Below are 27,770 nucleotides of genomic sequence, written 5' to 3'. Positions count from 1 at the left end.
TTATTTATTTTTGAGAGAGAGAGAGTGAGAGAGAGAGAAGGCGAGAGAGAGAGAGAGAGAGCACGAGTGGGGCAGAGAGAGAGAGGGAGAGAGAGAATCCCAAGCAGGCTCTGTGCCATCAGCTCAGAGGCTGACAGGGGGACCTCGATCTCACAAAACCCAAGATCGTGACCTGGGCCCACATCAGGAGTCAAGACGCTTAACCAACTGAGCCACCTAGGCGCCCCTGTTCCCCCCCTTTGCTAAATCAAAAAGCCATTTTTGAATGAATGAGAGAGGCACGATATGACCGCCCACTTTCCAGATGTGGACATTGAGGCTCAGGGTCCCAACCAGAAACTGGCGGAGTCAGGATTTAAACCCAGGTCCATCTGATTCCAAAGCCCAGTGCTTTCAGGATAAGCCTGTGTGTCCTGAGGTAGGTCTCTTCCCGCTTTGGGTTCGCTTCTTCGTATAAAACGTGGTCTAGGTGCTGACCCTCAGTGGGGACTGGGGGAAGGTGGTCCACCATTCTTTAAATCCATTGTCAGGTTTTCTGCCCTCCCCTCCTCCCCCAACATCAGAGCCGGCACGGACTGACACCGCCAGTGTTCCCGGAGTCACAGCTGGGCCTATGTCAAAACCCGGACTGGATAATGAAGTTGTGGGAGCTGAGGGCTGTAGGGGGGGAACTAAGGGGACCCTCCTCTCCCCCATAAGAAAGAGGAAGGAAGTGTTGGGGAGGGATATCAGACTTGGGGGGGAGGAGTCTAAACCCCGGGGCGGAGCTAATCCTATAAGAAGGCGGGGCCGAGGGCTCTGAGCGAAGTACTGTAGCTCTCGGAGGCTTTGGGGGCGGTGCCAAAGGCTCTTGGGGCCGGAATAGAACTTCAGCTCCCGCGGGATTCTGGGGGTGGAGCTAAGAGTTTGGGGGCGGGCCTACATCTAATAAACAAGGACTCGAAGAAGAAGAGTTCGAGGGCGGAGCTGGTGGATATCTGGGCATATTTGAGGCTCTAGGGTCAGGCCCTGGTCTTGCGAGGGGGCTTTTGGGAAATTCAGCGAAAGATTAAGGAGAAGGTTTTGGGGTTATGGGAGTGTCTTCCTCCACCCTATCTTCCTCTCACAGCCCGGGGCTGAGCTTTAGGCTGAAAAGCAGCGAAAGCCCTGCCCCTTCCAATCCTTCTGCATCCCTATTGGCTGAGGGGCCTGCGCGACAGCCTCTCATTGGTCCTGAACTGGCGAGGAGGGGGTCTAGAGAGAATGCGCGCAGACTGTAGGCGGGACCAGACGGTACCTAGGGGGATATAGGCTCAACCAATCCCGGTCCAAGGATTGTGTCCAAGGGGGGGGGCCTGGCAGGGGGTGTCCCGACCCCCCTTTCTTGGCATCCTGGGGGATGACCCCGGTGCCAGGCCCGGCGCCGGCCGCCTGATGCCGGGCGGGCCGAGCCGGGGATGCTGGAACGAAGGGCGTTGCTATGGCAACGGGAGGCAGGGCCTGGAGGGGGGGACCGGGCCCAGGCTGGGGCCGGGGGGGCCGGCGGTGGCTGTGGCGGGGCGATGGCGGAGCGCGGCCCGGCCTTCTGCGGCCTCTACGACACGTCCTCGCTGCTTCAATACTGCAACGGTGAGACCCCCTCCTCAGTTCCGACCCTGGCTCCGCCCAGGGCTGGACCCATTTCCTCCTGCCCCAACCTCCTCCTTCCAAGTCCCCATCCTCGCCCCTTGCTGAAGATCTTCCTCTCTCCCCCCAGGTGGACCCTGACCCCAGAGCAAGGTTCCTGATCCCCAAAACCCTGATCCCAGTCCCCCACCCGCTTCGACCCTCCCCTTCTCCCGAGGTGGCTGGATGGAGAGAAGGGGGCAGAACCTTCAGGAGCCTGGGGTCGAAGGGGGTAGGCCTGAAGGTCTGGAACTCTACCCTATCCCCTCTCAATCCTCTGGGACCCTCTCCTTTCTCTCTGGCAGAGGGACTGACAGATTAGGGGGAGGTGGGATTTGGTGTTGGCTTGTGGGCAGCGTGTGGGACCAGGCAGGGTAACCAGAGGATTCAGCCTCCACTCTACCTGCAAATCCTCAGCCCCCACCACTCCCACTCACTGGGACTCACCCCTCCTTCCTAGACACCCCTTCCTCCTTCCAGAAAGGCCACTGTGTCAGGCCCAGATGAGGGGGAGCAGGAGGCAGAGCAGATGGGAGGGGAGAAGCGGACGAGTGGGAAACCAGAGCTGGTCTCTGGGCAAAAGGGCTGGGGGAGTGCTCAGGAAGGAGTAGAGGACTTGAGTTTGGGGTGGAGGGACGGGGCGAGGCCTCAAGATGCAGCTGCTCGTTCTGGGTGGGGGCTGAAGGACCTAGGTGAATGCTATCCATTTCTCTCAGCCCCCCCCCCCAGAGGAGACTATCTTCCAGTTTGTGGGCTCACTCCCCCCCAGTCACACTGGAGTTGGCAGAGGACCGGAATGTTTGTTTTGTCCTCCTCTGCCCCTCTAAGAGGCAGGATGCCTCAGCCTGGCTGTTCTGCTGCCGGAAGGCTGTGTGTCATGAACAAGTAACTTCATCTCTCTGGGCCTCAATCCCCTTTCTCCTCCCCTCCTCCTAAAACGGGTGGAATCCCACCATTACTAGAGTTGCCTGGAACAGTAGGTACCATAATAATGGTTCATTGTATTCTGGCTTTAGTGAGCATCTACCATGAGCCAGTGTTTTGCTAAGTGTTTTGCCTGTCACACGCAAGCTCACTATAACGTTTTAATTTGTCTCTCTCTCTCTTTGGGGGAGGTGGGGGTGGGTCGAATCTGTAAAGGTGGGTAGGAGGGGGCCTGGCACAACTAGGTGATTGGGCCCTCCCGCCCCTCATTTAATGACCGTGTGACCTTTAGCGAGTCTCCGCGCGCCTCCCCAACCTCCGTTCTTAGTTTCCTCCGGTGGAAAACGGGATACCAGCAGGACCCCGAGATTCCCTCTTCTTACGAGTTCTCAGTCCTGACAGCTCCCTTCCTCCGACTTCGGGAGGCCCCCACCTTCCTCTGCAGGTCCGGGCACCGGACCATAGTGGCGCTGGGTGGGGGGCAGGGCGGGCGAGGCCGGGCTGGCGATTGGGCCGCTAGGGTGGGGGGAGGGAGGGGAGGGACCGACGGCTGCACTGCGGAGCCCGGCGGGCGGGCGGGCGGGGCGGCCTTCCGACTCGGGATGGCAGGTGCGACCTCCACGCCCCGTCCCTGTTAATGATACTACCTTCACTTCCACCCGGCTGGGAGCCAGGTCTTCCTCAGTTGTGGCCAGCAATGAGTCTGGGTATGAGTGGTCTGGGAGGGAGAGGGGAAAGGGATGCCTCAGTCATCCGCTCTTCCCACTTCGGGGAAATGGGCTAGGTGTGGGTTTGGGGGGTGATGGAGGAGTTATTTGGCCGTACCATGGGCTGGAGAGGAGAGGGAGAGCCTACTCTGGGGCGTGGGGTACAGAAGCGAAATAAAAAAAAAAAAAAGAGGAACAGGAGAGAGGGTCCGGCTAGAGTTTGGCAGCCGGATCCCCGCCCGCATCTCCCAGTGGGTCTCCCGGGTCTGAGATGCGCTGCCTGCAACCCCCAAGTCTACCGCCAGGGGCCGCGGAAACTCTGTCCTTGCAACTGGCTCTCTGGGGTCGAACCCCACGGCGAGGAGAGAAGGGGAAGGGGAGGGACCAGGCATCACCTTTTAGCTGGGGAAGTCTTAAGAAACAGAAAGGGAACTTTAGTCCCAGGGATAAAATATTGATATTCGTCAGAGAGTATCGGGGATCAATTCTAGAACGTTGGTGTCACCAGGAATTAGTTGGTGTCGTTTAAAACAAATACTGATATCACTCAGATATTTAGCATCTTAGTCATAGACTCTTAAAACCAGAGCTGAGAGGCTCCTGACTCGGAGCATCTTAGAAAATAAGAGAGTAAGGGACTTCCCTAAGGTCACATCTCCAGGGCGGGCAGAGGAGTGTGGGGGCAAAGGACTGAGAGCGTTGGGGATTTCCTTCCCCCTCGTAACCCTCTTCCTGGCCCATCTCTGAGCGTCCCGGCCGCAGGTCGAGGGAGAGGAAGGGGGAGTGGCTGGCCTCGCCTTAACTCGGGAAGGGGGGAGAGGGGTGGGGGTGGGGGGCGGACCCCTCCGGCCCTGGAGCTCCGGAGTGGTCTCCGCAGCCAGCGCTAACCCTTCCTTCCAGATGACAATCTGTCGGGCACGAGCGGCATGGAGGTGGACGACCGCGTGTCGGCGCTGGAGCAGCGGCTGCAGCTGCAGGAAGACGAGCTGGCGGTCCTAAAGGCGGCGCTGGCTGACGCGCTGCGTCGCCTGAGGGCGTGCGAAGAGCAGGGCGCTGCGCTGCGCGCGAGGGGCACCCCCAAGGGCCGGGCGCCTCCACGCTTAGGCACCACGGCCTCAGGTATCTTTGCTAGACTGGAGGGATGAGATGGGGAGACGTCGGGACCCGGACCTCGCACTCACTACTTCTGTCCCGGAACCCCATCCTCCAGTGTGTCAGCTCTTGAAAGGCCTTCCCACCAGGACCCCCCTCAATGGCGCGGGACCCCCGAGGCGCGTGGGCGGCTATGCCACCTCTCCATCCTCCCCCAAGAAGGAGGCGACCTCTGGGCGCAGGTAAGGCACGGAAGCCTGGATCTCTAGCCTCCTCCAAGACCATATGGGAGACAGAGGCTGTTTATACGGCGAGGGATGGGCTCGGGGGCCCGAACTCCGGCAATGGCAAGTGCCAGGAGGTTCTCGCCCTCCTCTTACACTGGCCTGCTAACCTCACAGGCTCCGCCCTAACAATGCGCTCTCTCTTCGTAGCGCCCGCCGCTGCTTGTCACCAGAGCGCCTGGCTTCGGTGCGCCGCGAGGACCCCCGCAGCCGCACCACATCTTCTAGCAGCAACTGCAGCGCCAAAAAGGAAGGGTAGGTGTCTGGGGTGGGGGTCCTGTCACAGAGGGTGAGGCCAGGACACCAGTTTGGTTTGGAAGGGGGGATGCGGAACTTCGGGTGATGCCCCAGGCCACGAGGTGGTACCGTAGAGCGAGGCCATGTAGTTCAGAATGCGGGGACAGCGCCGAGGCTGGGAGGGACCAGTCTTAAGAGAGCGCGGGCGAAGAGGAAGGCCCGCAAGGGCTCTGCCGGCCTTGGGGGGTGTGGCCAAGCCTTAAGGGGCTGGACTAGAACTTCGGGGAAGCGAATGGTTAGGGTCTTTTGGGTGGAGCCAGAGTGGAAATTGAGGGAGGAGCCAGGCTTGTGGGCGTGGCCACTAAGTAAAAGAGTCCCTGTTGGGTCTCAGGGGTGGGGCCGGGGCAGAAGCTTCAAGGGAATTTCTGCAGGGAATAGGGGAATTGGGGGGCGGGGGCATGATTGGAATTGGAGGGCATGACCAGAGTGTCAGCCTGGGTAGAATCAGAACCTGGGGTGGGGGTCACTGGGCTCGATACCGGCTGGTGGTTTGTCAGAGACGGGGCGGGGCGACAGGGGGCGTGGTCAAATACCAGGAGGCGGGGCCAACCTGGAGGCCTTGAACAGACTCAACTCAGAATCAGAACCTGGGGTGGAGGTCACTGGGCTCGATACCGGCTGGTGGCTTGTCAGAGGCTAGTTGGTGGAGCATAGCCTGCGACAAGGCCAGAGGGGAGGGGCGACAGGGGGCGTGGTCAAATACCAGGAGGCGGGGCCAACCTGGAGGCCTTGAACAGACTCAACTCAGGGACTGGATTTCTGTAAAGTGGTAGTAGTCAGAATGCCTGGCGGGACCCGAGGCGCGGAGAGGGCCGGGGAGGGGCAGTCAATTATCAGGAGAGGTGTCAACTCTGGGGACGGATCGGAAGGGGAGGTGGGTGTGGTCAGAATGTGGGGCGTGGTCAATTCTCTGGAGGCTGGACCACCCTGAAGCCCAGGGCAGAGTAAAAACCTAAGGATGGAGTCTAGATGCAGTGGGCTTGGGGGCTAAACTAAGGCAGGAACTGGGTCAAAAACCACACATTTCAACCCCACTCAAATAATAGCAAACACGTCCATGACGCTATGTACTAGGCACTACTCCAGGCACTTGACATGAATTAACCAATATAATCCTCGCAATCACCCCGCGAGGTGGGTACTCTTTTTACCCCCATTTTTAAAAGGAGGAAACCGAGGCAGAGGTGGGGCAATTTGTCCACACTGCTTAGCAAGTGGCAGGGCTGGGGTTTGAACTCAGGCAGACACGCCCCCTAGTCCTGTTCTCAAACAACACTCTCCCCCCACCCCCCCCACCCCCCACCCCCAAAAGAGCCTGGTATCAGGACCCCACAGCCCGGGATCTGAGACCCAGAATGACCGGCCGGCTCCCGGGGTCGGCCGCGGAGGGCGGGGCAGGGCGCGGCGGCGCGGGCGCCTCCCAGGGCCGGAAGCGGCGGAGCCCGTCCCGGCTCCACCCCCGGTCCCGAAGCTCCGCCAGCCGCCGCCATGAGTAGCTTTGGAGCTGGGTGAGACCCTCTTGCAGCCCCCCTCCTCCCTGCACTCCCGGGGCCTGGATCCGGGGCTCCCCCCACCCTCGCCAGGGACCCAGGTCCGCGACTATCACCCCTTTCCGCCGGCGAAGGGAAGGTGGAGACACGCCCCTTCCCTTAAACCTTCTCGGCTTCCCTTGCTGCTTGAAGTTTGGGGCACCGTGGGACTGGGGGTGGGGAGCTCCGGGAGAGCGGTGCTGATTAGGAGGGAGGGGTCCCTGGTGACTCCCGTCTTCCAGGATCGCGTCCCTGCCACTTCGTGCTGTGTGATCTTTGGCGATCACTGCCTCTCTGGGCCTGTGTCTTAGGCTCTGCAAGATCAACCGAGCAAAGCACACGGCCTGCAGAGAGGCAGCGCTCCGCTTCTTACTCGGCCCCCATTATTCATCAGAGACCTCCGGGCAGCGGTGGGGTAGGGGAGTGGTTTCTCCGCTTTTCAGACCCGTCTGCTAATTAGGGCGCTTTTTCTTCCCCTTTCCTGACAGCAAAACCAAAGAAGTTATCTTCAGCATGGGTGAGTGGGGAGAGGGGGAGGAGCTTGGTTGGGGATTGCTGGAGGTCAGGAGACGTGGCTGTTTGAGCCTTTGCCTCTCTGGCCTCAGTTTCCCCATGCGTTAAAAATTTTTTTTTATATCTTTATTTTTGAGAGAGAGAGAGAGAGAGCGAGAGCACAAACAGGGGATAGGCAGAGAGAGAAGGAGACATAGAATCTGAAGCAGGCAACAGGCTCTGAGCTGTCAGCACAGCGCCTGCCTCTGGGTTCGAACTCGTGAACCAGGAGATCATGACCTGAGCAGAAGTCCGACGCTTAACGGACTGAGCCACCCTGGTGCCCCTCCATGCATTTTTGTTTTTGTTGTTGAGTGAAGCCTGAAGGGGAGAGGGAATTGGGGTGCGGGCTGGTGGCGGCGCCTGACCTCTGGGGGTGTCCTGGCAGAGGAGGGCTCCGTGAAAATGTTCCTGAGGGGGCGCCCTGTGCCAATGCTGATTCCCACCGAGCTGGCGCCCACCTACAGCCTCGACGCGCGCTCTGAGCTGCCTTCCAGCCGGCTCAAGCTGGACTGGGTGTATCCTTTTGCTGTAATCCCTTCCTCCCTGCCCCTCATCCCCCAGTCTGGAAGAGACAAACACCCTTCTGGTAGGGGACTTCTGCGGGAGAGAGGGTCTTTACAGTGAATCACACTTGCAGGCCCCTGCGGCCTCAGGGGTCAGGATGACCCTGGGGTCAGGGCGGTGCCGAGGAAAGCAGGTTAGTTGAAATGACCTTTTTACGATGCACTGAAGTAGCAGATGTTTGCTGAGGGCCTTCCATATGTCAGATTCTCCTCTACAGTCCCGCCCTGGTCACTTGGGGCTCACCTTCTAAAGGAGAAGAGAGAGACGATAACAGAAGCCAGTGATTAAATAAACACGGTGATTCCAGCCAAGTAATAAATGCTGGGAACACAGGAACCTAAAGTCATGTGGGAAGAGTCACTGTGTTTCTCTGAGGAGGGGGCATTTGAGCTGTGAGTTGAACAGCCAGCATAGGAAGAGCTAGAAGGAGAATGTTCCAGACGGAGGGCATGGCAGGTTTGAGGGCTCTGTGGCCGGAGTGACCTAGGTGTATCTGAGAAACAGAAGGAGTTGGAAATGGTTAAGGGCCCCGTGTTTGGAGCCTGGCAGAGCTGGATTGAAACCCCAGCCCAGCTGGGCTGTGTGATCCTGGACAAATCACCTCGCCTCTCTGTGCCTCAGCCGCGTCCTCTGAAGAATGGGTTTCAGGATTTCAGATTCATAGAGCCGGGAAAGGAGGTATAAAGGTGCTGAGCTCATGACGTGTGCCCCACAAACAGGAACTGATCAAAGAATAACTGCTCATTATTGAGGACTTAGACGCCAGGCGCCATTCTAAATTGTTTCATGTGTAAATACGGCGAATGATAACAATCCTTCTCTTTTGTAGCATTGAGAGTGTATTTGTACAACCCGTGGCCTCCTAGAGCCCTCTGACGCCTGCAGCTCGGGAATTACTGCCTTCACTGTCTGGATGACAAAGCTGAGTCCAAAGGAAAGGACTGAGCCTTGTCCTCGGGAGTCAGACCAGTTCTGGGGCGAGAACTCTTGCCTCCGCGGCCCACGCTTTTTCCAGATCAGCAGCCTAGGGACCCAGGCCCCGTCCTCTTCTTTCGGCCTTGATTTCCGCTCTAGTGGAGGCAGGGATGTTGGAGCCCAGAGTCTTTTCGAGAGAGCCGGAAACATCTATGAGAATCAAAGCACACTAAGCTGTTGTGCCAGGCGGGGTCAGCTGAGACTGCAAAACTCAGTGTGGGCCTCGGATGCCCCATCTCCAAAATGACTGCAGGGCGGGACCATTTCTGTGGGGTCGAGACCCATATGGCAGCATTCATTCAGATATTTTCTGAACATCTGGGGCCACGAGCTGGGCACCCAGGGGTCATCATGACAGCCTGCCTTCCTAGGGCCCCTAGTCGAGTGTGGGGACAGACTCTTTGATAGTGATAACCCACAGTGAGCAGGGCTGGGATGGGGGAACCCAGAAGGGCAACTGCCCCAGCCCTGGGGGTCACGGAGGGCTTCCCAGAGGAGGAGTTATAGGAGTGAACGAAACAGCCCAGTCTTGGCCACCTGGGAGCACACAGCCTCATTGGGAAATAGCGACAGTTAACAAATTAACCAGGTAATTATTAAGTGACATGAGGCCGGTGGAGGAGGTGAGCATGAGGGCAGCTCTGAGGAGGTGACCAGGTAGAATGTACTAGGCAGAGGGAAAGGCTAGTGCCAAGGCCTGGACTAAAGATCTTGGCATTTTGAGGAACTCCAAGATCAGAGAGCACAGGAGGGCAGAAGCCCTACTGGGGCCAGGAAGGGGCCAGGCAGGCCAGTGGGAGGAGCCACAGAAAGTTCTGAACAGGGGAGGGTCAGCCATTCCTTCATCAGATACTGAATTCCTATGTCTGTTCAGTCCCAGGCCCTGGACTCCAGGGATAGAGCAGTGAACAAAATGGACAAAGATCCCTGCCCTCCCGGAGCAGATACTCTAGTTGGGGAGACAGTTAAGCCGTGTTATACCAAGTTAAACCGTGTGGGATTCTGATGAGTGTATGACAGAAATATGAGCGGGGGGGGGGGTGGCAGTGAGAGTGCATGAGTTTGCAGTTTTAAATAGAATGGGCAGGGAAGGCCTCTCTGAGATGCTGACAGTTGAGCAGGGACCTGAAGGAGGCAAGGGAGCCATGGAGAGTTGAGGGGGAGGAGTACTCAGGTGGAGGGAACAGCAGGTGCAAAGGCCCTGAGGTGAGGACAGAGAGCAAGAGGCCAGTGGGAGTGGAGCCTGACTGAGGACTGAGGAATCCGGCCCAGGTCAGGCTAGACCTCGTGCCCGGGCTTTCATAAGGATTTTGACTTTTGCTCTGAGACGGAACTCATGGGGAGGTTCTGAGCAGATATGAGCTAACTTAGTGTTAACAGGACCCTTCTGGAGGGAAGGGGGGGTTGTATTAGCGTTCTGTGACTGCTGTAACAAATCGCCACAAACTCTGTGGCTTAAAACAGAACGATTTTCTCTCCCAGCCCAAAGTCAAGGTTCCAGCAGGCCCACCGCCCTCCCTCCAGAGGCACTGGCAGAGAATTTGATCTATGTCTCCTAGCGTTGGATGGCTGCTGGCTGTCCTTGGGGTTCTTTGGCTTATAGCCACACCGCATCACTCCAATCAACCTCTGATTTTCATGTGGGTCCTACCTACACCCCTGGTGACGTTCGGTGTCTTTTCCTCTCTGTCTCTTATAAGGGTACTCGACATTGGGTTTGGGCCCCACCCAGATAATCCAGCATAATCTCATGTTGCGATCCTTAATTACAGCTGCAAAGACTCCCTTTTCCAAGGAAGGTTATAGTCACAGGTTCTTGGGGTTAATATTTAAAAAACTTTTTTTTTTAACATTCGTTTTTGAGAGAGCGAGACGGAGCACGAGCCGGGGAGGGGCAGAGAGAGGTGGGGGACACAGAATCCAAAGCAGGCTCCAGGCTCTGAGCCCGATGCAGGGCTCGAACTCACAGACCGGGAGATCATGACCTGAGCCAAAGTCGGATGCATAACCGACTGAGCCACCTGGGTGCCCCACGGGGGTTAATATTTTGTTGGATATATTACGGGATTACGGGAGGGGGGTACCATCAACCGCCCCTCTCCCCCCCCCCCCCCCCGACGGGGTCTGAGTGGAATCAGGAAAACCTCACTGTAGGTGTTGAGTTGGCACGTACGATGCAAAACAGGCTCCTTAACCGGCCCCCGGGCATCTCCAGCTATGGCTACCGAGGCCGAGACTGCCGGGCCAACCTTTACCTGCTGCCCACGGGGGAGATAGTGTACTTTGTGGCCTCCGTGGCCGTGCTGTACAGTGTGGAGGAGCATAGGCAGCGCCACTACCTGGGCCACAATGATGACATCAAATGGTGAGGCCTGGGAGGGGCTACTCTTGGAGGCGGAGGGGGGGGGGGAGGCCGGGGGGGGGGGGAGGTGGCTGTGGCCAGGCCTTTGCTTGGCCTACCGGCTGAATTCAGGAAAAAAATGTGGACTGATCATCAGTATTTTAAAGGTCGGTGAATTCACTTACATGCCTGGATTTTTCACTTCTTTTCCGAAACTCCTAGCTGGCGCCCCCCGATGATCCTAACAGGGTGGGAGCCAGGCAGCGACAGCCCCTTTTGATGGCTGTGCCCCCCTGGCCACCACTTGGGTACAGTCCTGAGCCGTATGGGCATTTGAGTTAAGAGACCCCAGGACGGAGTCTTGCTTCCGAGGCTGGGTACCTGGAGAGTAGCCCCTTATTGTTACAGAAGGACTAAATCGATGTTTATTGGCTAAATAACTCACTCAACCAACCTGTGGGATGAATAGCCAGGCATTGTGACTTCAGCCTGTTAAGGGAGGAGGAGTCCTGGGCCCCCCCTTTGAGCCCCATCCCTCCCACTGAGCCCTGTCCATCTGTCTTCTTTCTCAGCCTGGCTGTCCACCCTGATATGGTCACCATTGCCACTGGACAGGTGGCAGGCACCTCTAAGGAGGGGAAGGTAACAGATTGGAGGAGGAGGGACCGGAGACTGGGGTGGGGTGATGGTGGGGGCAGACAGCCAGGCCCCCCAGGTAACAGGCCTCTTTCTTCCTTGCAGCCACTACCCCCCCACGTGCGCATTTGGGACTCAGTCTCCCTCTCCACCTTACACGTGCTGGGCCTGGGGGTGTTTGACAGAGCTGTGTGCTGTGTGGGCTTTTCCAAATCTGTAAGTCCTGTGCGGGGACCCTTCGCCTGTCCCCTCCTCCAAAGTCAGGAGTCCCTCCTCCAAAGTCAGGAGTCCCTCCTCCAAAGTCAGGAGAGCGCGCGCACACACACACACACACGCCCGCGTGTGCGCCTCTTTGGGATGGGGGAGGGGGCATGCCTTAATTGTGACGTCACAGGTATAGGCCACGCCCCCTGCAGAATTGCCCGCCCTGCAGGCCAACCCTTGGTGACCTTACAGGGCTGCTCCCTTAGCCCTTATGAAGGGGACCCACGTGTCCTGATTGCTCCCAGACAAACTCCTCGGTGACTGGTCATGCTGGTTACATTATTAATGGCACCCACTTTCCTTTGCGAAAGGTCCTTGTAAGGCCTTGTGGTTCCCTGGTCCAGCCTAGATGGGTGTCGGCAGGATGGGTGATGGCAGTTCTGGGCGAGATAAGCCCAGAAATGGAGAGTAAGCCTTCAGGAATTTGCAGAGCAATTTCATATTTCCTGCAACATCCTAGTCTGTGATGGGTGGGCTCTTTTTTTTTTTTAATCATATTTCACATTTTTATCAAAATGTATTTTACCAAAGTATTGATCAGCAATGGATTGAGGAATAAAAACCAAGAAGCACGGGACTAGAGCCTCACAGGTTTTCTGAGGCCTAAGGAGATCTTTGAGGGCATTGTGGGGAGTGGTGGAGAAAAGCTACTTTGGTGACACTGTGTGTGTGTGTGTGTGTGTGTGTGTGTGTGTGTGTGTGTGTGTGTACGGGGAGGAGGGAACCCTGCAAAATCAAAATTAACCTGTTTCACCAAAGGTGTGAACACCCAACATTTTAGTAATTCGGTGGTTTCATTTTGTGTGCATAAAAGTCGTTTCATTTTGTGTGCATAAAGTCATCTTCATACAAAAATGCAGATTAGATGGTTTCAGGACTCCTGCAGAGAAACAGTAACTGAGGGTAAATGAGATGAATTTCTTAGGGAGGAGTCATTTCAAAAGGAAAGTTCTAGATGCCCTTTAAGATGTGTACATGGCTGCCGGACGGGGAGTGTATTTGGATGTGTTTCATCTACTGTGGGCCAGGAGCTTTGAAAATCTTAAAACAGACCTGAGTGGGAAGTTCCTGTGTGGGCAGAGTGTTGAAGGGGTGGATCCTGACCCCCCTTCTCCACTCCCCCTCCTCTCTCCTCCTTCTAGAATGGAGGCAACCTGCTCTGTGCAGTGGACGAATCGAACGATCGCATGCTCTCCGTGTGGGACTGGGCCAAGGAGGCCAAGGTGGTGGATGGCAAGGTGGGGTGACCGTTCTCACCCCGCCTCCTTGGGGTGCCTGTGTGGGACTGGCTAGATCTCTGTGGTTAGGAGTCTGGAATCAGACAGACTCACATTCAAGGCCAAGCTTTGCCGTTTGGTGGCTGTGCGACTTCAGGCAAGCGGCTTGCCCTCTCTGAGCCTCGGCTGCTCGTCCGTAAAGTGGGGATAATGGTAGCATCTTCCTAGTAGGGCCTTGGCTTTGATGCTGGGATGTGGGGTGGCTAGACCAGGCGCAACAAAAAGGTCGGTGCAAGGCAGCTACTGACTGTAGCCTTGCGACATCCAGGACATTGACTTGCATCTCTGGGTGGCGGCTTGACTTCTAGGGAATAATCTGAGGCATGGTAGAGGGGAGAGCCTGTTGCCCAAGGTCATGTGCCTATTTTGGAGACCTAGGTTCCGGATTGGGGCCCACAGTTTGTGGACAGAGACTTAGTAGTTGAGAGGCTGGGCTCTGGAGTCAGACCTATGTGAATTAATTCTGGACTTGACTCTTACCTGGCTGTGTGGCCTAAGGCAAGTGACTTCCCCTCTTTGCGCCTCACTTCACCTGTAATGGGGAGCGCTAATGAGCCGTACCTCACGGAGTGCTTTGAGGAGTACAGCAGTTAATGGATAAAGTACTCAGCACAGCACTTGATGCAGAGTTGAGGCTCTCCAAGATCTGCTGTCATGTTGATAAAGGTGGCAGTAATGCTTTGCTGGCCGGCCCTGCCTTCAGTATTTTAGCTTGCCTGTATAGTAAAGACACAGGCGAGTAGGTTGTGCAGTGCACAACTCATGCAGCTGTATAGGGCGGTCCTACATGGGGTGGCCCTAGTGGCTTTGAGGTCGTCATTCTGAATCTCCCCCACTCTCCAAAGTGCTCCAACGAGGCCGTGCTGGTGGCCACCTTCCACCCCACAGACCCCACCGTGCTCATCACCTGCGGAAAATCCCACATCTACTTCTGGAGTCTGGAGGGGGGCAGCCTGAGCAAACGGCAGGGCCTCTTTGAGGTGAGTGCCCCGGGGTGCGGGGACAGGCTGGCCCTGAAGGAGACAGGCAGGGACACCCGGGAAGACAACAAAACAGAGGGTCCCAGAGGGTCCCAGATTATGAGGATGCCGAATTTCTGCTGGGGCCTCAGTTTCCTTATCCCATACCATGAGGATCATCCTCCTTAACTGTCTAAAGTTGTGAGGATTCAGCGGGATGAAGACCGTAGTAGCTCCTAGCAGATAGTAAATACTCAATAGGCAGTGCTCTGCTTGGCCATAATGTGGAAAAACACGGGGGTTAGAGGCCAACTGGCTGAAAGAGATGCGCACCGAGGCAGACAGACACTGAGCGGGAAGCAGAGGGCCTGGGAGAGAAGGTGCAGGGGCCCCTCTGCCAGGGCTCGCCTTCCATGGGTGAGAACTGGAGCTTCCACCCCAAAAAGGGAGGCCCGGAGGACACCAGGCATAGGTGAAGATGAGACAGATACTGAGGGGAGGGTGGGGAGAGGCAGAGAGAGCGACATAGAGATAGAGGATGGGCAAGGAAAGGGGAGGAGAGACGATGCAGGGGGAGAGCGGGGGAGAGTGGCGACAGAAAGGGGGAGACCCAGGGACAGAGAGGGGGGACCCGGGGACAGAGACAGGGGAGACCCGGGGATGGAGAGAGGGGGAATCCAGGGACAGAGACAGGGGAGAGCCAGGGACAGAGAGAGGGGGGACCCAGGGGCAGAGAAAGGACAGAGAAGAAAAGTCAAGAGAGGAGGCAGGAAGTGCTTCCAGGGGTAAGCAAGGGAGACAATGTGGTCAGAAGCTCTAGGCTACATGAGCACGGAGGCGGGTTGGAGACGGGGGTGCCCCACAATGGGCCTCATACCCGACATCATGGCGGGGATCCCCTGACCACGGTCCTGGATGGTGGGTGGGCTCTGGGAGGCTCTCTGCTTCAGCAACCTTCTGACACCTTCCCTTTCTCCCCCACCTTAGAAACACGAGAAACCGAAGTACGTGCTGTGTGTGACCTTTTTGGAGGGTGGCGATGTGGTCACCGGGGACTCGGGGGGGAACCTCTATGTCTGGGGCAAAGGTCAGTTTCACTCCACCTGTTTGGTACCCAAGCCAGCCCTCCCGAACCCCCTTTGGCCAAGCCTTGCTCTGACCGAGCTTGTATGGAATGTATGATACAACAGGCTAAATCCTTACTTGTCTAATTCCTATATCCCCCTCAAGGCTCCCCATCTCCATGAAATCTTGACTTATTCCCCACCCTTGTCCTCTGCAAATCCTGTGGTGGGGATCAAGTTTGAATTATAAGCGAATTGAATGGTTAACCCACTTGTGGGTGGATGGGTGGGTGGATGGAGAGGTGGTTTGTCCCAGAGCAGTCAATGAATAAGGCAGTGAATGAATGAAGGGGCTGTCCTGCTTAGTGAGTGGAAGAATGAGTGAATGTACTGGCCTCCTTAATGGTGAATGATTGGGTGAGTGAACAACTGAATGAATGAATGGTTGTCCCCATGATGGATGCTGGGGTCTTAAAAAAAATAAACGAAGAGGTCTTTTCCCAGCAAGTGGATCCATAAAGCAACGACTGAATGAATGAGTGAATGAACGAATGAATGGTTACCGCAGCCAATGGATTAATATATTACGAAGAATGGATGGTTCCAGGAAGTAGACTGATTGCTGAATGAGTAGAAGAGTTGATTGTTCTAGCCAAATGGATGGATGAAGAAATGAATAAATGGTTGTCCCAACCAATGGATTAATGTATTGTCCCAGCAAACGCTAATGGGGTGAATACAAGCTTGCTCTAGCCTTTGGGTGAATGATGAATCAAGCAAAGAATGGGTTGTCCCAGCAGATGGATGGCATGCACAAATCAGTGAGTTGTTTTGGCCTGGGTACGTTTGCTTTCACGTACATTATGCTCCTAAATCAAGGGTGCACTGAATATTATTCCCATTTCATAGATGAGAAGCCCCAGGCTCATGGGGCACCTGGCTGGCTCAGAGCTTCCCTTGAAATTACACAGCTGAGAATAAGCTCTGAATAACTGACAGTCTTTTCCAGCAGATTGTGAGCTCTCTGAGGGCAGAGACTGGGCCTGATTCGTTTCTATATCCCCAGACCCATCACTGGGTCCATCCCGTAGGGCTGTGGTGGGGTGGTTGGAAAGACAAGTGGACAGAATGATAAGTGGACGTGTGGCACCACATCTGAGTTGAGGACTGTTCCTTTGAGTCCCTGCCCCAGCCTCCTTCCTGGTCCTTGGCCTTTATTTATCTTGCCTCCTCAAATTCCAGAACCCAGTGTAAATCTGACCCTTTTCTCCCCTTGCCAAGCTCTACCATTGTTCCCTGGTTCCCTCAGGACAAGGCCCAGGTTCCTCACTGAGGCCTCTAAGACCTTGTGTGGTCTGGCCCTGCCTTCCCTTGCCCCTTGCATGTTACATGAAGTCAAACCAGATTTTCTATAGTTCTCTAAATAGCGCATGCTCTTGCTCTCTTCCCTTTACACACATTGTTCCCTCTGCATGCAGCCCTTTCCCACCCTCTGTTGGCCTAGCTGACTTCTATTCATCCTTCAGATCCTTGTTCAGCTGTCTCCTCCTCCAGGAAACCCTCCCTGACCTACCAGGCTGGGTATCTTCTATGGGATCCCCCAGGCTCCTGGCTTTCCCTATCCTAGCCCCAACCACCTTGGGTTGTCATTGACTGGTAATAGGTCTGTTTCTGAAAATAGACTGTGAACCCTGGGACGGCAAGATCTGAGGTTGTCTTGGTCACCACTGTGTTCCCAGTATCATCCGCTATGAAGCTGGGCCCAGAATAAATGCTGGTTACACAGTTGTTGATTGGATGGGTTAACGGATGAATGAATGGATGATTAGATTGACAGGGTGAGTGGGTAGATGGATTGGAAAATGGGTGGATGTTTGGGTAGGAGGATGAATTGACTGGTGAATGAGTAGTTGAGTGAAAGAGGTGAACAGATGGATGAGAGGTGGATGAATGGGTGGGTGGATCAGTACATAGATAGGTGGATGGATGGATGGGTGGATTGGATGGGTGGGTGGGCAAGTGGATAGATGGATGGATGATGGATAGATGGATCGATTAGATGGGTGGGTAAGTGGGTGGATGGATGGATGGATGGATGGATGGATGGATGGATGGATTGGATGGGTGGGTGGGCAAGTGGATGGATGGATGGATGATGGATGGATGGATCGATTGGATGGGTAGGTAAGTGGGTGGGTGGATGGATGGATGGATAGATGGATGGATAGATGGATAAATAGATGAATGGATGTTTGGATGGAAGGATGGGTGGATGGATGGATGGATCAATGGATGGTTGGGTAGATTGATGGGTGGGTACATGATCAGATAGGTGGATGGATGGATGGATGGATGGATGGAGGGATGGATGGATGGATGGATAATGGATGGGTGAGTGGGTACATGGGTGGGTAAATGGATGGGTGGGTGGATGGATGGATGGATAGATGGATGAATGGATGGAAGGATGGATGGATCAATGGATGGTTGGGTAGATTGATGGGTGGGTACATGATCAGATAGGGTGATGGATGGACGGATGATGGATGAATGGATTGATTGGATGGGTGGGTAAGTGGGTGGATGGATGGACTGGACTGGATGGGTGGATGGATGGATGAGGGGGTGAGTGGGTGGGTGAGTAGATAGGTAGATAGATGGACGAACAGACCAGTAGGTAGATGAGTGGATGAATGAATGGGTGAGTGGGTGGATGGATCAAAAGTGACTGGGTAGATGTTAGTTCAGATGGTTTAATGGATGGATGATAAGATATTTGAATAGATGGGCAGTGGGCAGGTGGGTGGAAGGGTGGATAGAAAGGTAAGTGAGTGGTTGAATGTAGGATTGACAGTTGGAGGCGTTTCAGGGGTCAGTACAGGGACAGCTCCCCCATGCTGATCCCTGCTCCCTGGCCACCCCTTTGCCCCCACAGGTGGGAACCGCATCACACAGGCGGTGCTGGGTGCCCACGACGGCGGTGTGTTTGGGCTCTGCGCCCTGCGGGACGGGACGCTGGTGTCCGGAGGGGGCCGTGATCGACGGGTGGTCCTTTGGGGTTCCGACTACAGCAAGCTGCAGGAGGTAGAGGTGAGGAAGGGGACAGCTTCGTGTGAAGGCGAGGGGACCTCCTCCCACCGCCCCCACCCCGACTCCTAATGGAGCCTCCTCTCCCCAGCTTGTTTTCCCTCACCCCTTCTCTGCCTGTGCCCTACACTCATATGCCCCCAACCTCACCCTCAGGTACCAGAGGACTTCGGTCCGGTGCGCACTGTGGCTGAGGGTCGGGGAGACACGCTGTACGTGGGGACCACCCGGAACTGCATCCTGCAGGGCTCTGTCCACACAGGCTTCTCATTGCTCGTCCAGGTGAGCGATTCTCCTGCACCTGCCCTCCTCCCCATTTCTCTCCTCTTCTCTTCCCACTTCCTTCCATTTCTCCTCACCTCCCCACCCCATCCCTTGGCCTGACAAACTCCACTCACCTTCCCTTTTACCTGCTCCCACCCCGTAAACCCACCCCTGTCCCAGGACCCCTGCCCCAGAACCCCCCTGGTCCAGCAGCCAACGAGTTACCCGCTGGCACGGCAGAGGGTCCCCAGGACCCCGCCGCAGCCGGGCCACCCCCTGTCCTTCTGATCAGGGGTGGTGTCCATTTCTGTTGGTAAGTGTCCTGGCAGGTTGTCACCTGGGCCACATGCACCTTGGGCCACACACCTCCTGAGATCTGGGAAGGCCCTTTGGGGTTGGCCTGTTTTTCGTCTGGCAGCTCACATGTTCGCCCCTTCGTCCTGGCGTGCCAAAACCCTATCTACACCCAGTTAACACTCCAGCGCCACCCCCACCCCCCCCACCCCCACCCCCCACCGCCCCGCCGAGGGGCTGTATAGTAGGATGGTCAGGAACAGGAATTCTGGAGCGGGACTGCCTGGGATCAAGATCGCAGCCCTGTCGCTGGTTAGCTGTGTGATGTGAGGCAAGTGAATGACAGTCTCTGTGCCTCTATGAAACGGTGCAGCAGCAGAACCCATCTTCGTGGGGGTTTGTAAGGATCCCATGAGTCGGTTCATAGACGGCATTTAGATGGTGCCTGTCACAGAAGTCTTGGCCAAAGTTACCCCTGGATCTAGTGGCTCTGGATACCTCCGTTCCTTCCGGGCACTTCCCCTTTTCCAGGCTAGCTGAGGTCCATGCTGCTGCATTTAGATCTCCCTCTGGCTCTGGTCTCCCTGGAACATGAAGGAAAACCAGGATCAGAGGGATTCCCCAGAAGGGAACTTAGAGACCCCCCCAAAATAGCATCAACATTACACATCGTTGATTATATTATGAATAGGTCAATGTATATTAGAGCTTTATTACCATGCATCGTTATACTAACGTCAACAATTATATTATCAGTGTTCGTTGTTATTTAATAGCGTATTATTAGCACACGTTATTAATAATGATAATAATAACAGCCACTTGCATTTTGCGAGCGCTTTGTACTAGCCTCAACACCTTCCATCCATGATTCAAGTGAGCGCAACGATGTCCCCATTTTACAGAAGATTAAACTGAGGATCCGGGGAGAGGGCACCTGTCCAGTCCGTAAGAGAGAGCTGAGGTCAGATTCACCAGGCTGAGTGCCCTCCATGGGATCCCACAGCCTTCTGGACACCACCCGATTCAAGCCGGTCAAGGCTCCAGCTCCCACCCAGCATGTCTCCTGCCCTGCGTTGTGCAAACTGGACAGCAGAGGCCTGGAGAGAAGGGGAGCATTCACCCCGAGCCACACACCGGGGCGAGGGTCCGCTCAAGTCACGGCCTCCTTCAGACGTACTGGAGAAAGGGCCTTCCCCGGGTCACCTGTGGCCCCAGTGTGTCGCCGGGACCGGCCTGGCACTTCTTTCTGGGACCAGGCTCGGTGGGGGAAGGGCCCGGATTGGCGGGCTCCATGCTGCCGTCTCCCCTTCCCGCCAGGGTCACGTGGAAGAACTGTGGGGTCTGGCCACGCACCCCAGCCGGGCACAGTTTGTGACGTGCGGGCAGGATAAGCTGGTGCATCTGTGGAGTGCAGAGTCCCGCCGGCCCCTGTGGAGTAGGATCATCGAGGTAAGGGGACTGGGGGGGGGGGGGGGGACGGGGACTCGGCACCCTGTTCTGACAGAAGCGCCTGTCTCCGTATGTCAGGGTTCAGGGCACCAAACCAATCTGCCAGGGGAGCCGCTGCTCCTGCCTCCAGGGGAGCGTGGTTTGGGTGGGGTCAGGACAATGCCATTGTCACAGCTGCAGGAAGCTGTGGTCCCTGCAAGGGCTGTCTCTAGAGCCGCATTGGTCAATAGGGTGGGTCGTCACACTTCAGGTAACTTTAAAATGTAAATAGAATGAAGCATTCAGGGGCACCTGGGTGGCTTAGTCGTTTGAGCATCCGACTCTTGGTGTCGATCTCATGGGGTTCGAGGGTTTGAGCCCTGAGTCGGGCTCCGCATAGAGCCTGCTCAGGATTCTCTCTCTCCCTCTCTCTCTGCCCCTCCCCTGCTCATCCTCTCTCTCTCTCTCTCAAACTAAATAAACGAACTTAAAAAAAAAAAATTCAATTCCCCGGTTGCACTGGCTACGTTTCAAACATGTATCTAGTGGCCACCATGTTGGGAAGTACAGATAATGAATGTCTCCAGCATCGCAGAAGCTTCTGTTAGACGGTCTTGCTCTAGAGCAACCCAGTGCTGGCTACATTTGCATTGTATACTCGATACTCCATGTACTTGCCTTTTTTTTTTTTTTTTAAGTTTATTTATTTCTTTTGAGATGGGCGGGGGGGGGGGGGGGGGGGGAGGGAGGGGCAGAGGGAGAGGGAGAGAAAAAGAATCCCTCGAACCCACGAATTGTGAGATCGTGACCTGAGCTGAAATCAACACTCAGATGCTCAACCGACTGAGCCACCCAGGCGCCCGTGTGCCCTTTCCTCTTAAGGCCAGCGACGGCTCACGATCATAGCCAATGCCATTGCTTGCCCAGCCCCCATGATGAGCGGAAATAGAAGAGCAGGCCCTCTGCTTTCTGTCAGCACAACGGATTGTTAGACCCAAATCCCAGTGGGACCCTAGCTGCAAGGGATTCTGGGCAGTGTAGTTTTTTTAATATATATATATTTTTTAACGTTTATTTATTTTTGAGAGAGAGAGAGACAGAGCATGAACGGGGGAGGGTCAGAGAGAGGGAGACACAGAATCCAAAACAGGCTCCAGGCTCTGAGCTGTCAGCACAGAGCCCGACGCGGGGCTCGAACTCACTGACCGCGAGATCATGACCCGAGCCGAAGTCGACCGCCCAAACGACTGAGCCACTCAGGCGCCCCTGGGCAGTGTAGTTTTTAAGCTCCCCTACCTGTGCAGTATGGGACACTAGAATGTCACTCCATCGTATCCCCCACACCACGCTTTGAGACTTCGCTCAAGGAATCTAGGGTTACCTCTGATTCTGGGACACTTGATGGCCTTTGAACTTTGAGTCAGGGATGGTATGTTCTGGAAATTGTTAGGGCCACGTATAATAATCCTCATTATGACGTCAAACCGACTAGGAGACACAGAACTCTTAACCCCACCCACAGAGAATCTGATTCAGGAGGTCTGCGTTTGGGACCGGAAATCTGCAGTTTCTAACGCGCTCCCGTAGATTTTTCTGATTCCGGCAGTCTGTTGACGGCGCCCAGAGAAACTGGCGTAGCATTTTACCCCCTTCGTCCTTTCACCTTCTCGCAACCTCCACAAGGCAGTGGGGATGACAGATCCCCACTTGGAAACAGGCTTGATAAGGTAAAAATCATCACGGTGCGATTTTAATCCAAACCAACTGTTGTCGAGTGCTGCCTGTAAGCCATTTTACTAACCAGCTTGCTGTTCTAAGGACTTTACGTCTTGTTTTTAGAAGAATCCCGGGGAGCACACGTTGATGTTCTCCACTGGCCAGATGAGGCAGCCGAGGCTCAGACAGGGAAGGTTATTTGGTGTCACATAACTAGGAAGTGTCAGAGCCGGTTTGAACCCGAGTCTGATTCCAAGACGCTCTATTGCCTGCGCACCAACCAAACGTCCCCAACGTTCGAGAAGTGGTGATACCCCTTGCCAGGTGTTTAATAAAGATGTGGGGAAATGGACACTTGGACGTGCCTGGTGATGAGTTGATAGAATCTTATGGAAAGCAAATTGGCATTATCATTCCAAAGCCTTCAAAATATGGCTATCCTTTGTCCCAAAAAATCTCACTTCTAGAAAATTACCTAAGTCACAGATGAATAAAGCTGTGAGAATTTAGACCGGGAGTATAAATGGATCTAGAGTCCACAGTGAGAGCAGGACTGTTTTGTGTTTGAGCTGACACAGGAAAGGAGGATGGTTTGGGGGGCGTCTGAGTGGCTCAGTTGGTTAAGCAACCGACTCTTGATTTCGGCTCAGGTCACAATCTCACAGTTTCGTGAGTTCGAGCCCCACACCGGGCTCTGCGCTGACCCTGCAGAACCTGCTTAGGGTTCTCTCTCTCTCTCTCTGTGTTCCTCCCCTGCTCGCTCTCTCTGTCTCTCAAAAACAAAAACAAACAAAAAAACACTTAAAAATATTTTAAAAAGGGGCGCCTGGGTGGCTCAGTTGGTTAAGTGTCTGACCTCAGCTCAGGTCACGATCTCACGGTCCGTGAGTTCGAGCCCCGCGTCGGGCTCTGCGCTGACAGCTCTGAGCCTGGACCCTGCTTCAGATTCTGCATCTGCCTCTCCACCACTCACATTCTGTCTTTCAAAAATGAATAAATGTGTTTTAAAAGAAAAATTTTAATATTAAAAAAAAAAAAACCAGAAGAACACAGTTTAAAAACAAAAAATGGAGGATGGTTTTGGGGTGTCTGTGGCTGCGGTAGGGGAATAGCCAGATAGGCCGGAGACCCCAGTTCTCAGCCCTGCCTCCTCTCTCTCCCCTCAGGACCCTGCCCGCTCTGCTGGTTTCCACCCCAGTGGGTCTGTCCTGGCCGTGGGCACAGTGACTGGCAGGTAAAGCTGAGCTGGGCATTTGCAGAGGGTTTCTCTGCTCCCTCCCCTCCCAGAACTGTCCCTTGACAAAACCTCCCTTCCCCTGTGTCCCCAGAGCCCACAGAGTCTGCAATTAACAGCCTGCTCACCAGACTGCTTCTCGGTATTCGTCTGGAGTCAGCCTCTCTCCCAAATCTTTTCTGGGGTCCCAAGCTCAGGCCCCTCAGAGTCCCGACCCCGATCCCCCGCCCCCTTCAACCCCCTGCTGCACCGGATCAGCTCACACCCCCTCCCCAATCGTGCCTTCTCCCTAAAGATGGCTGCTGCTGGACACGGAGACGCACGACCTGGTGGCTATCCACACAGATGGCAATGAGCAGATCTCAGTGGTCAGCTTCTCTCCAGGTAAGCGGCCCGGTGCTGGATCTTGGAGCAGCCAGGCCTGGGAACTGAGGCTCAGTTACTAGCAGGGGGAAGGAGTGGAACCTGTGTGGCAAGGCCTAGGGGCCGGTCTAGGACTGTAGCGGGGATGGAGCTTGGGACAGCTGAGGAGTCTGGCATAGCGGGGGCGGGGGCTGAATCGGAGAGAGAAGGGGGTAGAGCCTGGGTGCCTCCTCATAGCCCCCCCCCTCCCCCTCCCCCAGACGGGGCGTACCTGACCGTGGGCTCCCACGACAACTTGGTGTACGTGTACACGGTGGACCAGGGCGGCCGCAAGGTCAGCCGCCTGGGCAAGTGCTCGGTGAGTGGGCAGTGGCCCCCAGCCCGCGCCGCCACCCCTACCAGGGGCCGCAGAATTAACCAATTTTCTACTTCAAGGGAGCACAGCTTCAACACTCTACTGACTGCCCTGATCACAACCAGGAGTCTTAGCCCCGCCCACACATTACCCCACCCCCCCCACCCCCCGTGTTATAAGCCCCTCTGTGTCTAGCTCTGCCCACGTTCTAAACTCCCCCTGTGTTCTAAGCCCTTTCTGTCTAGCCCCGCCCATCGCAGTCTGGCCCCGCCCATGGTAGTCTGGCCCCGCCCCCACGCTCCAAAGGCTGTGTATCCTTCCTTTAGCCCCCTTGTGTTCTCCCCCTACCTGTGTATTTTGCCTTCCGCTTTTCCTGGTCGAATCCTACCCGCTTGAGCTCTAACTCCACCCCTTCCCTCCCCCTCCGCAGGGCCATTCCAGTTTTATCACCCACCTGGATTGGGCCCAGGACAGCAGCTGCTTCGTCACCAACTCCGGGGACTACGAGATCCTGTACTGTGAGTTCTCTGAAAGCCGAAGGCGGCCCTCCTCCAGCCTCCCTATTTACGTGTGCGATTTACATAGACTTCCCTGACTTCTAGGAAGGGAGGAGGGGCTTTCAAGTCTCCGTCCTCTGGCTCCTGTGTTCAGGGGCTGTTCTGTTTGGCCTCCTGGCTTCCCATTTCCTCCCCTTCCTGGTCGGATGGGTGAGGTACAGGTCTCTAAGCAGATGACCCTGCTCAGGCTTGGGGTGTCACCACCCAGGATCTAGCCCCCTCAGCCAAGTCTGGAGAGGTGGAATAAACCCTAGGACCTTAGCCTCCTGTCTCAGACCTCAGTGCCCGTTGACTATAAAATGGATGGGTTAAGTCAATAATTGTTTTCTTTCTTTCTTTTCTTTTTTTTTTTTTTTTTTAAGTTTATTGGAAGTAGGGGCGCGGGGAGAGAGAGAGAGAATCCCAAGCAGGCTCCCACTGTCAGCCCAGAGCCTGACGTGTGGCTTGAACTCACAAACCGAGAGATCATGACCTGAGCTGAAATCAAGAGTCAGACGCTCAACCGACTGAGCCACCCAGGCGACCCAGTTCTTTCTGCTCTGAACCCCTCCCCCTGTTTTCTGCCCCAGGGGACCCGGCTACCTGTAAGCAGATCACTAGTGTCGATGCTGTGAGGAATGTGGAATGGGCCACTGCTACTTGCGTCCTGGGATTTGGGGTGTTTGGTAAGTTCTGGGATGGGGGAGGTCCCACTGAGAACAGGGGTTCCAAGCAACATCCTTCGCTGGTGGTCTTCATAGTCTCTTGTTGGTTATCCCCAGGGCGGGAGACCGGCGTAGACTGGGCTGGCATCTGGTCCCAGCCTGGGAGGGAGTCACGGAGGGCTTCCTGGAGGAGGGGATATCGAAGCTGGACCTGGAGGATGAGGAAGCAGCGAAGAAGGAAAGCAGTCCCTAGGATAGGAAACCGTACCCTGTACACAAAGGCTGGAGGTGGCATAGAACTTGGCATTTGGAGAAATCCAAGAAGGCAGCATGGCTAAATCGCTGTGGAGTTCAAGGGGAGCGTTAGGGAGGACAAGGCTGGAGCAGCGTGGCAGACCAGGTCAGGCAGAGTTCAGAGGTCGTGCTAGGAAGCCCAGGCTTTCTCCAAGGCCACCAGGGAGCCACAGAAGGGTTTGGAGCAGTGGGAGGCCAGGGTCAGAAACACATTTACAAAAGATGATTCCAGTTCTCCTCCCTGGCTGCAGACAAGCCAGGCTGGCTGGGAGAAAGGCGGGGAGCCTGGGGCTGGGGCCTGCTCACCTCAGGGGTCCCTGGCCCAGGCTGACCTCTCACCACCACCCACCCCTCATCTTGCCCACAGGGATCTGGTCTGAGGGAGCCGACGGTACCGACATCAACGCCGTGGCCCGCTCCCATGACGGGAAGTTGCTGGCTTCAGCCGATGACTTTGGCAAAGTGCACCTGTTTAGTTACCCCTGCTGTCAGCCCCGAGTGAGTCCCCCGGGGGGGGCTGGCAGGGTGGGGATGAGCAACACTGCGGGCAAGACTGAGGCGGCACTCTCCAGGCCTCAGCTTTCCCATCTGTACGAGGAGGGCAGTGGCTTGAGCCCAAGGGTCATTCTTAACCTAAAAGTCGGTAAATTTCAGAGTCCAGAGTGCCGACGCTCTGCTCTGAGTGTCTGCGATTCCGGGAGCTTTGGTTGTTTGATCCTTACTAGTGCAAGCAATATTCCTTGAGCACCTACTATGTGCCTGGCACAGGGGATGCAGCCAGGAACGAGACAGATCGCCTTCTTTCACTTCTTTCTTTCCCTGTCAACAGGCCCTCAGCCACAAATATGGAGGACACAGCAGCCACGTGACAAATGTGGCCTTCTTGTGCGATGACAGCGTGGCCCTGACCACAGGGGGCAAGGACACCAGTGTGCTGCAGTGGCGGGTGGTCTGAACTGGGGACGAGAGTCCTGGGCCCATGGGGCCAGGATAGGGTCAGGTGACGGGGCAGGAATTCTATTTTCGGGAGATGTCTATTGCCGAGTAGAGTAATATATAACCAGAGTATGTCTATAGCAGAGGGGGTTATGGGGGTGGGAGGGTAGACTGACAGAAGTCTCTATTTATCGGGGGGTGGGGGGAGAGGGGTCACATTGCTTTGGGGGAGCCATTAAGGTGTTTGGTTTGGAGTGTTTTTTTAAGTTTATTCTTTTATATCATCCAGAAATAAAGACACATGCACTGAAGTGGAGTGCGAGGGTGTGTGTGTGTGTGTGTGTGTGTGTCCCCAGATTCAGTGTCTTGAAGCATGTGTATGGGGCAGGGCGTGTGTGTGTCCATCACAGTGTGATGGGGGACCATTACCTAGGTCTTTATGGGTCTTTGAGGTTGACAGAAACCAAGCTGGCTCTAACCTGGACCAAAAGAGAGCTCAGTTGGCCCACACTGCCAAATAGGGAAGGGCAGATGTGCCTCCGGGCTCTAAGGCCATTGAACCAAAGATTTGAGGGCAATCAGGATACTCCTGCCATACCTTCCCCGACCTTTTGCAAGTCAGCATTTTTCTCTGGAACCTGCATCCTCTACCCCACGAACACAAGGCACCCAGCAGCTTCAAAGCTCATTGTCTACAGCCTTGGGCCTCCAATCCAAAAAAAAAAAAAAAAAAAAAAAAAAAAAATCCCAGGGAAAAGTTGTGATTGGCTCATCTGCAGATCAATCAACTTGGCCTGCTGGCTGGTCTGCTCTGATTGGCTCCACTTGGGTGAAGATCAGCCTGGGACCAAACCAATCCCTGTGGCCAGGGAGGTGGGAGAGTGGGAGAAGTGGAAACCTCCACCTGAACCACAGGTTGAAGCAGGGCAAGGAAACCTTTTAGGCAAGTGGCCAGATGACAGTGTAAATGTCTGGGAGGTGGGGTATGAGGGCTCCGGGTTGCCAGACCCAGCAACCCAGCTCTCTCCAGCATAAATGATAAAAAGAAGTTGCCAGGTCATGAAAACTAGGTGGGCCGGGAGGGGCCCAGCTGGGTTCAGTGGACTCAGATATCGTCGTCAGGGTTCTCTTTGGGGACTTCTCATCTTTTTTTTTTTTTTTTTTTTTTTTTTTTTTTTAATGTTTGTTCGTTTTTGAAAGACAGAGAGAGACAGCACAAGCAGGGGTGGGGCGGAGAGAGGTGAAGCAGGGTCCAGGCTCTGAGCTGTCAGCACAGAGCCCGACGCGGGGCTCGAACTCACGGACCGTGCGATCATGACCTGAGCTGACGTCAGACGCTCAACCGACGGAGCCACCCAGACGCCCCTGGGGACTTCTCATCTTAGTGTCTGTAACCTTGAGCAAATTTGTGACTTTTCATCGATATCGAACATACATACTGAGAAGTACACTCATCAACAATGTATAGTCTGCTGAATTCACG

General features: G+C 55.3%; 1 protein-coding gene and 1 long non-coding RNA gene across 6 annotated transcripts; one reads left to right on the top strand and one right to left on the bottom strand.

Moving 5' to 3' along the window:
• Window positions 1-1,279: 1,279 nt before the first annotated feature.
• EML2 (EMAP like 2) lies at window positions 1,280-26,463 on the top strand. Of its 5 annotated transcripts, none has more exons than XM_019425967.2 (22): window positions 1,283-1,608; window positions 4,176-4,394; window positions 4,486-4,609; window positions 4,802-4,906; window positions 6,966-6,994; window positions 7,418-7,547; window positions 10,787-10,936; window positions 11,485-11,554; window positions 11,654-11,764; window positions 12,955-13,050; window positions 13,935-14,069; window positions 15,036-15,135; window positions 18,048-18,202; window positions 18,356-18,481; window positions 20,078-20,209; window positions 23,071-23,138; window positions 23,434-23,522; window positions 23,762-23,859; window positions 24,287-24,374; window positions 24,983-25,078; window positions 25,719-25,849; window positions 26,181-26,463. In XM_019425967.2, exons 1-22 carry the CDS (start codon window positions 1,437-1,439, stop codon window positions 26,304-26,306), a joined length of 2,550 nt encoding a protein of 849 aa, XP_019281512.2. In that variant the 5' UTR covers window positions 1,283-1,436; the 3' UTR covers window positions 26,307-26,463. The 5 variants fall into 5 exon arrangements, 4 of the variants coding, with proteins under 4 accessions (XP_019281512.2, XP_019281513.2, XP_019281518.1 ...); XM_019425968.2 differs by lacking the exon at window positions 1,283-1,608 and adding an exon at window positions 3,251-3,275; XR_008423264.1 differs by lacking the exons at window positions 23,762-23,859; window positions 26,181-26,463 and having other exon boundaries at window positions 1,280-1,608; window positions 25,719-25,834.
• Window positions 8,358-11,493, bottom strand: LOC109253225 (uncharacterized). The gene is made up of 2 exons (XR_002074290.2): window positions 11,098-11,493; window positions 8,358-8,721 (listed from the first exon to the last, which is right to left on the bottom strand). It is a non-coding gene; the product is annotated as an uncharacterized LOC109253225 (long non-coding RNA).
• Window positions 26,464-27,770: the final 1,307 nt, after the last annotated feature.

Source organism: Panthera pardus, unplaced genomic scaffold, assembly GCF_024362965.1.
Source record: "Panthera pardus isolate Hobbes unplaced genomic scaffold, ASM2436296v1 HiC_scaffold_18, whole genome shotgun sequence".
Taxonomy (NCBI): domain Eukaryota; kingdom Metazoa; phylum Chordata; class Mammalia; order Carnivora; family Felidae; genus Panthera; species Panthera pardus.
This window is presented reverse-complemented; position numbering and strand designations above follow the sequence as displayed.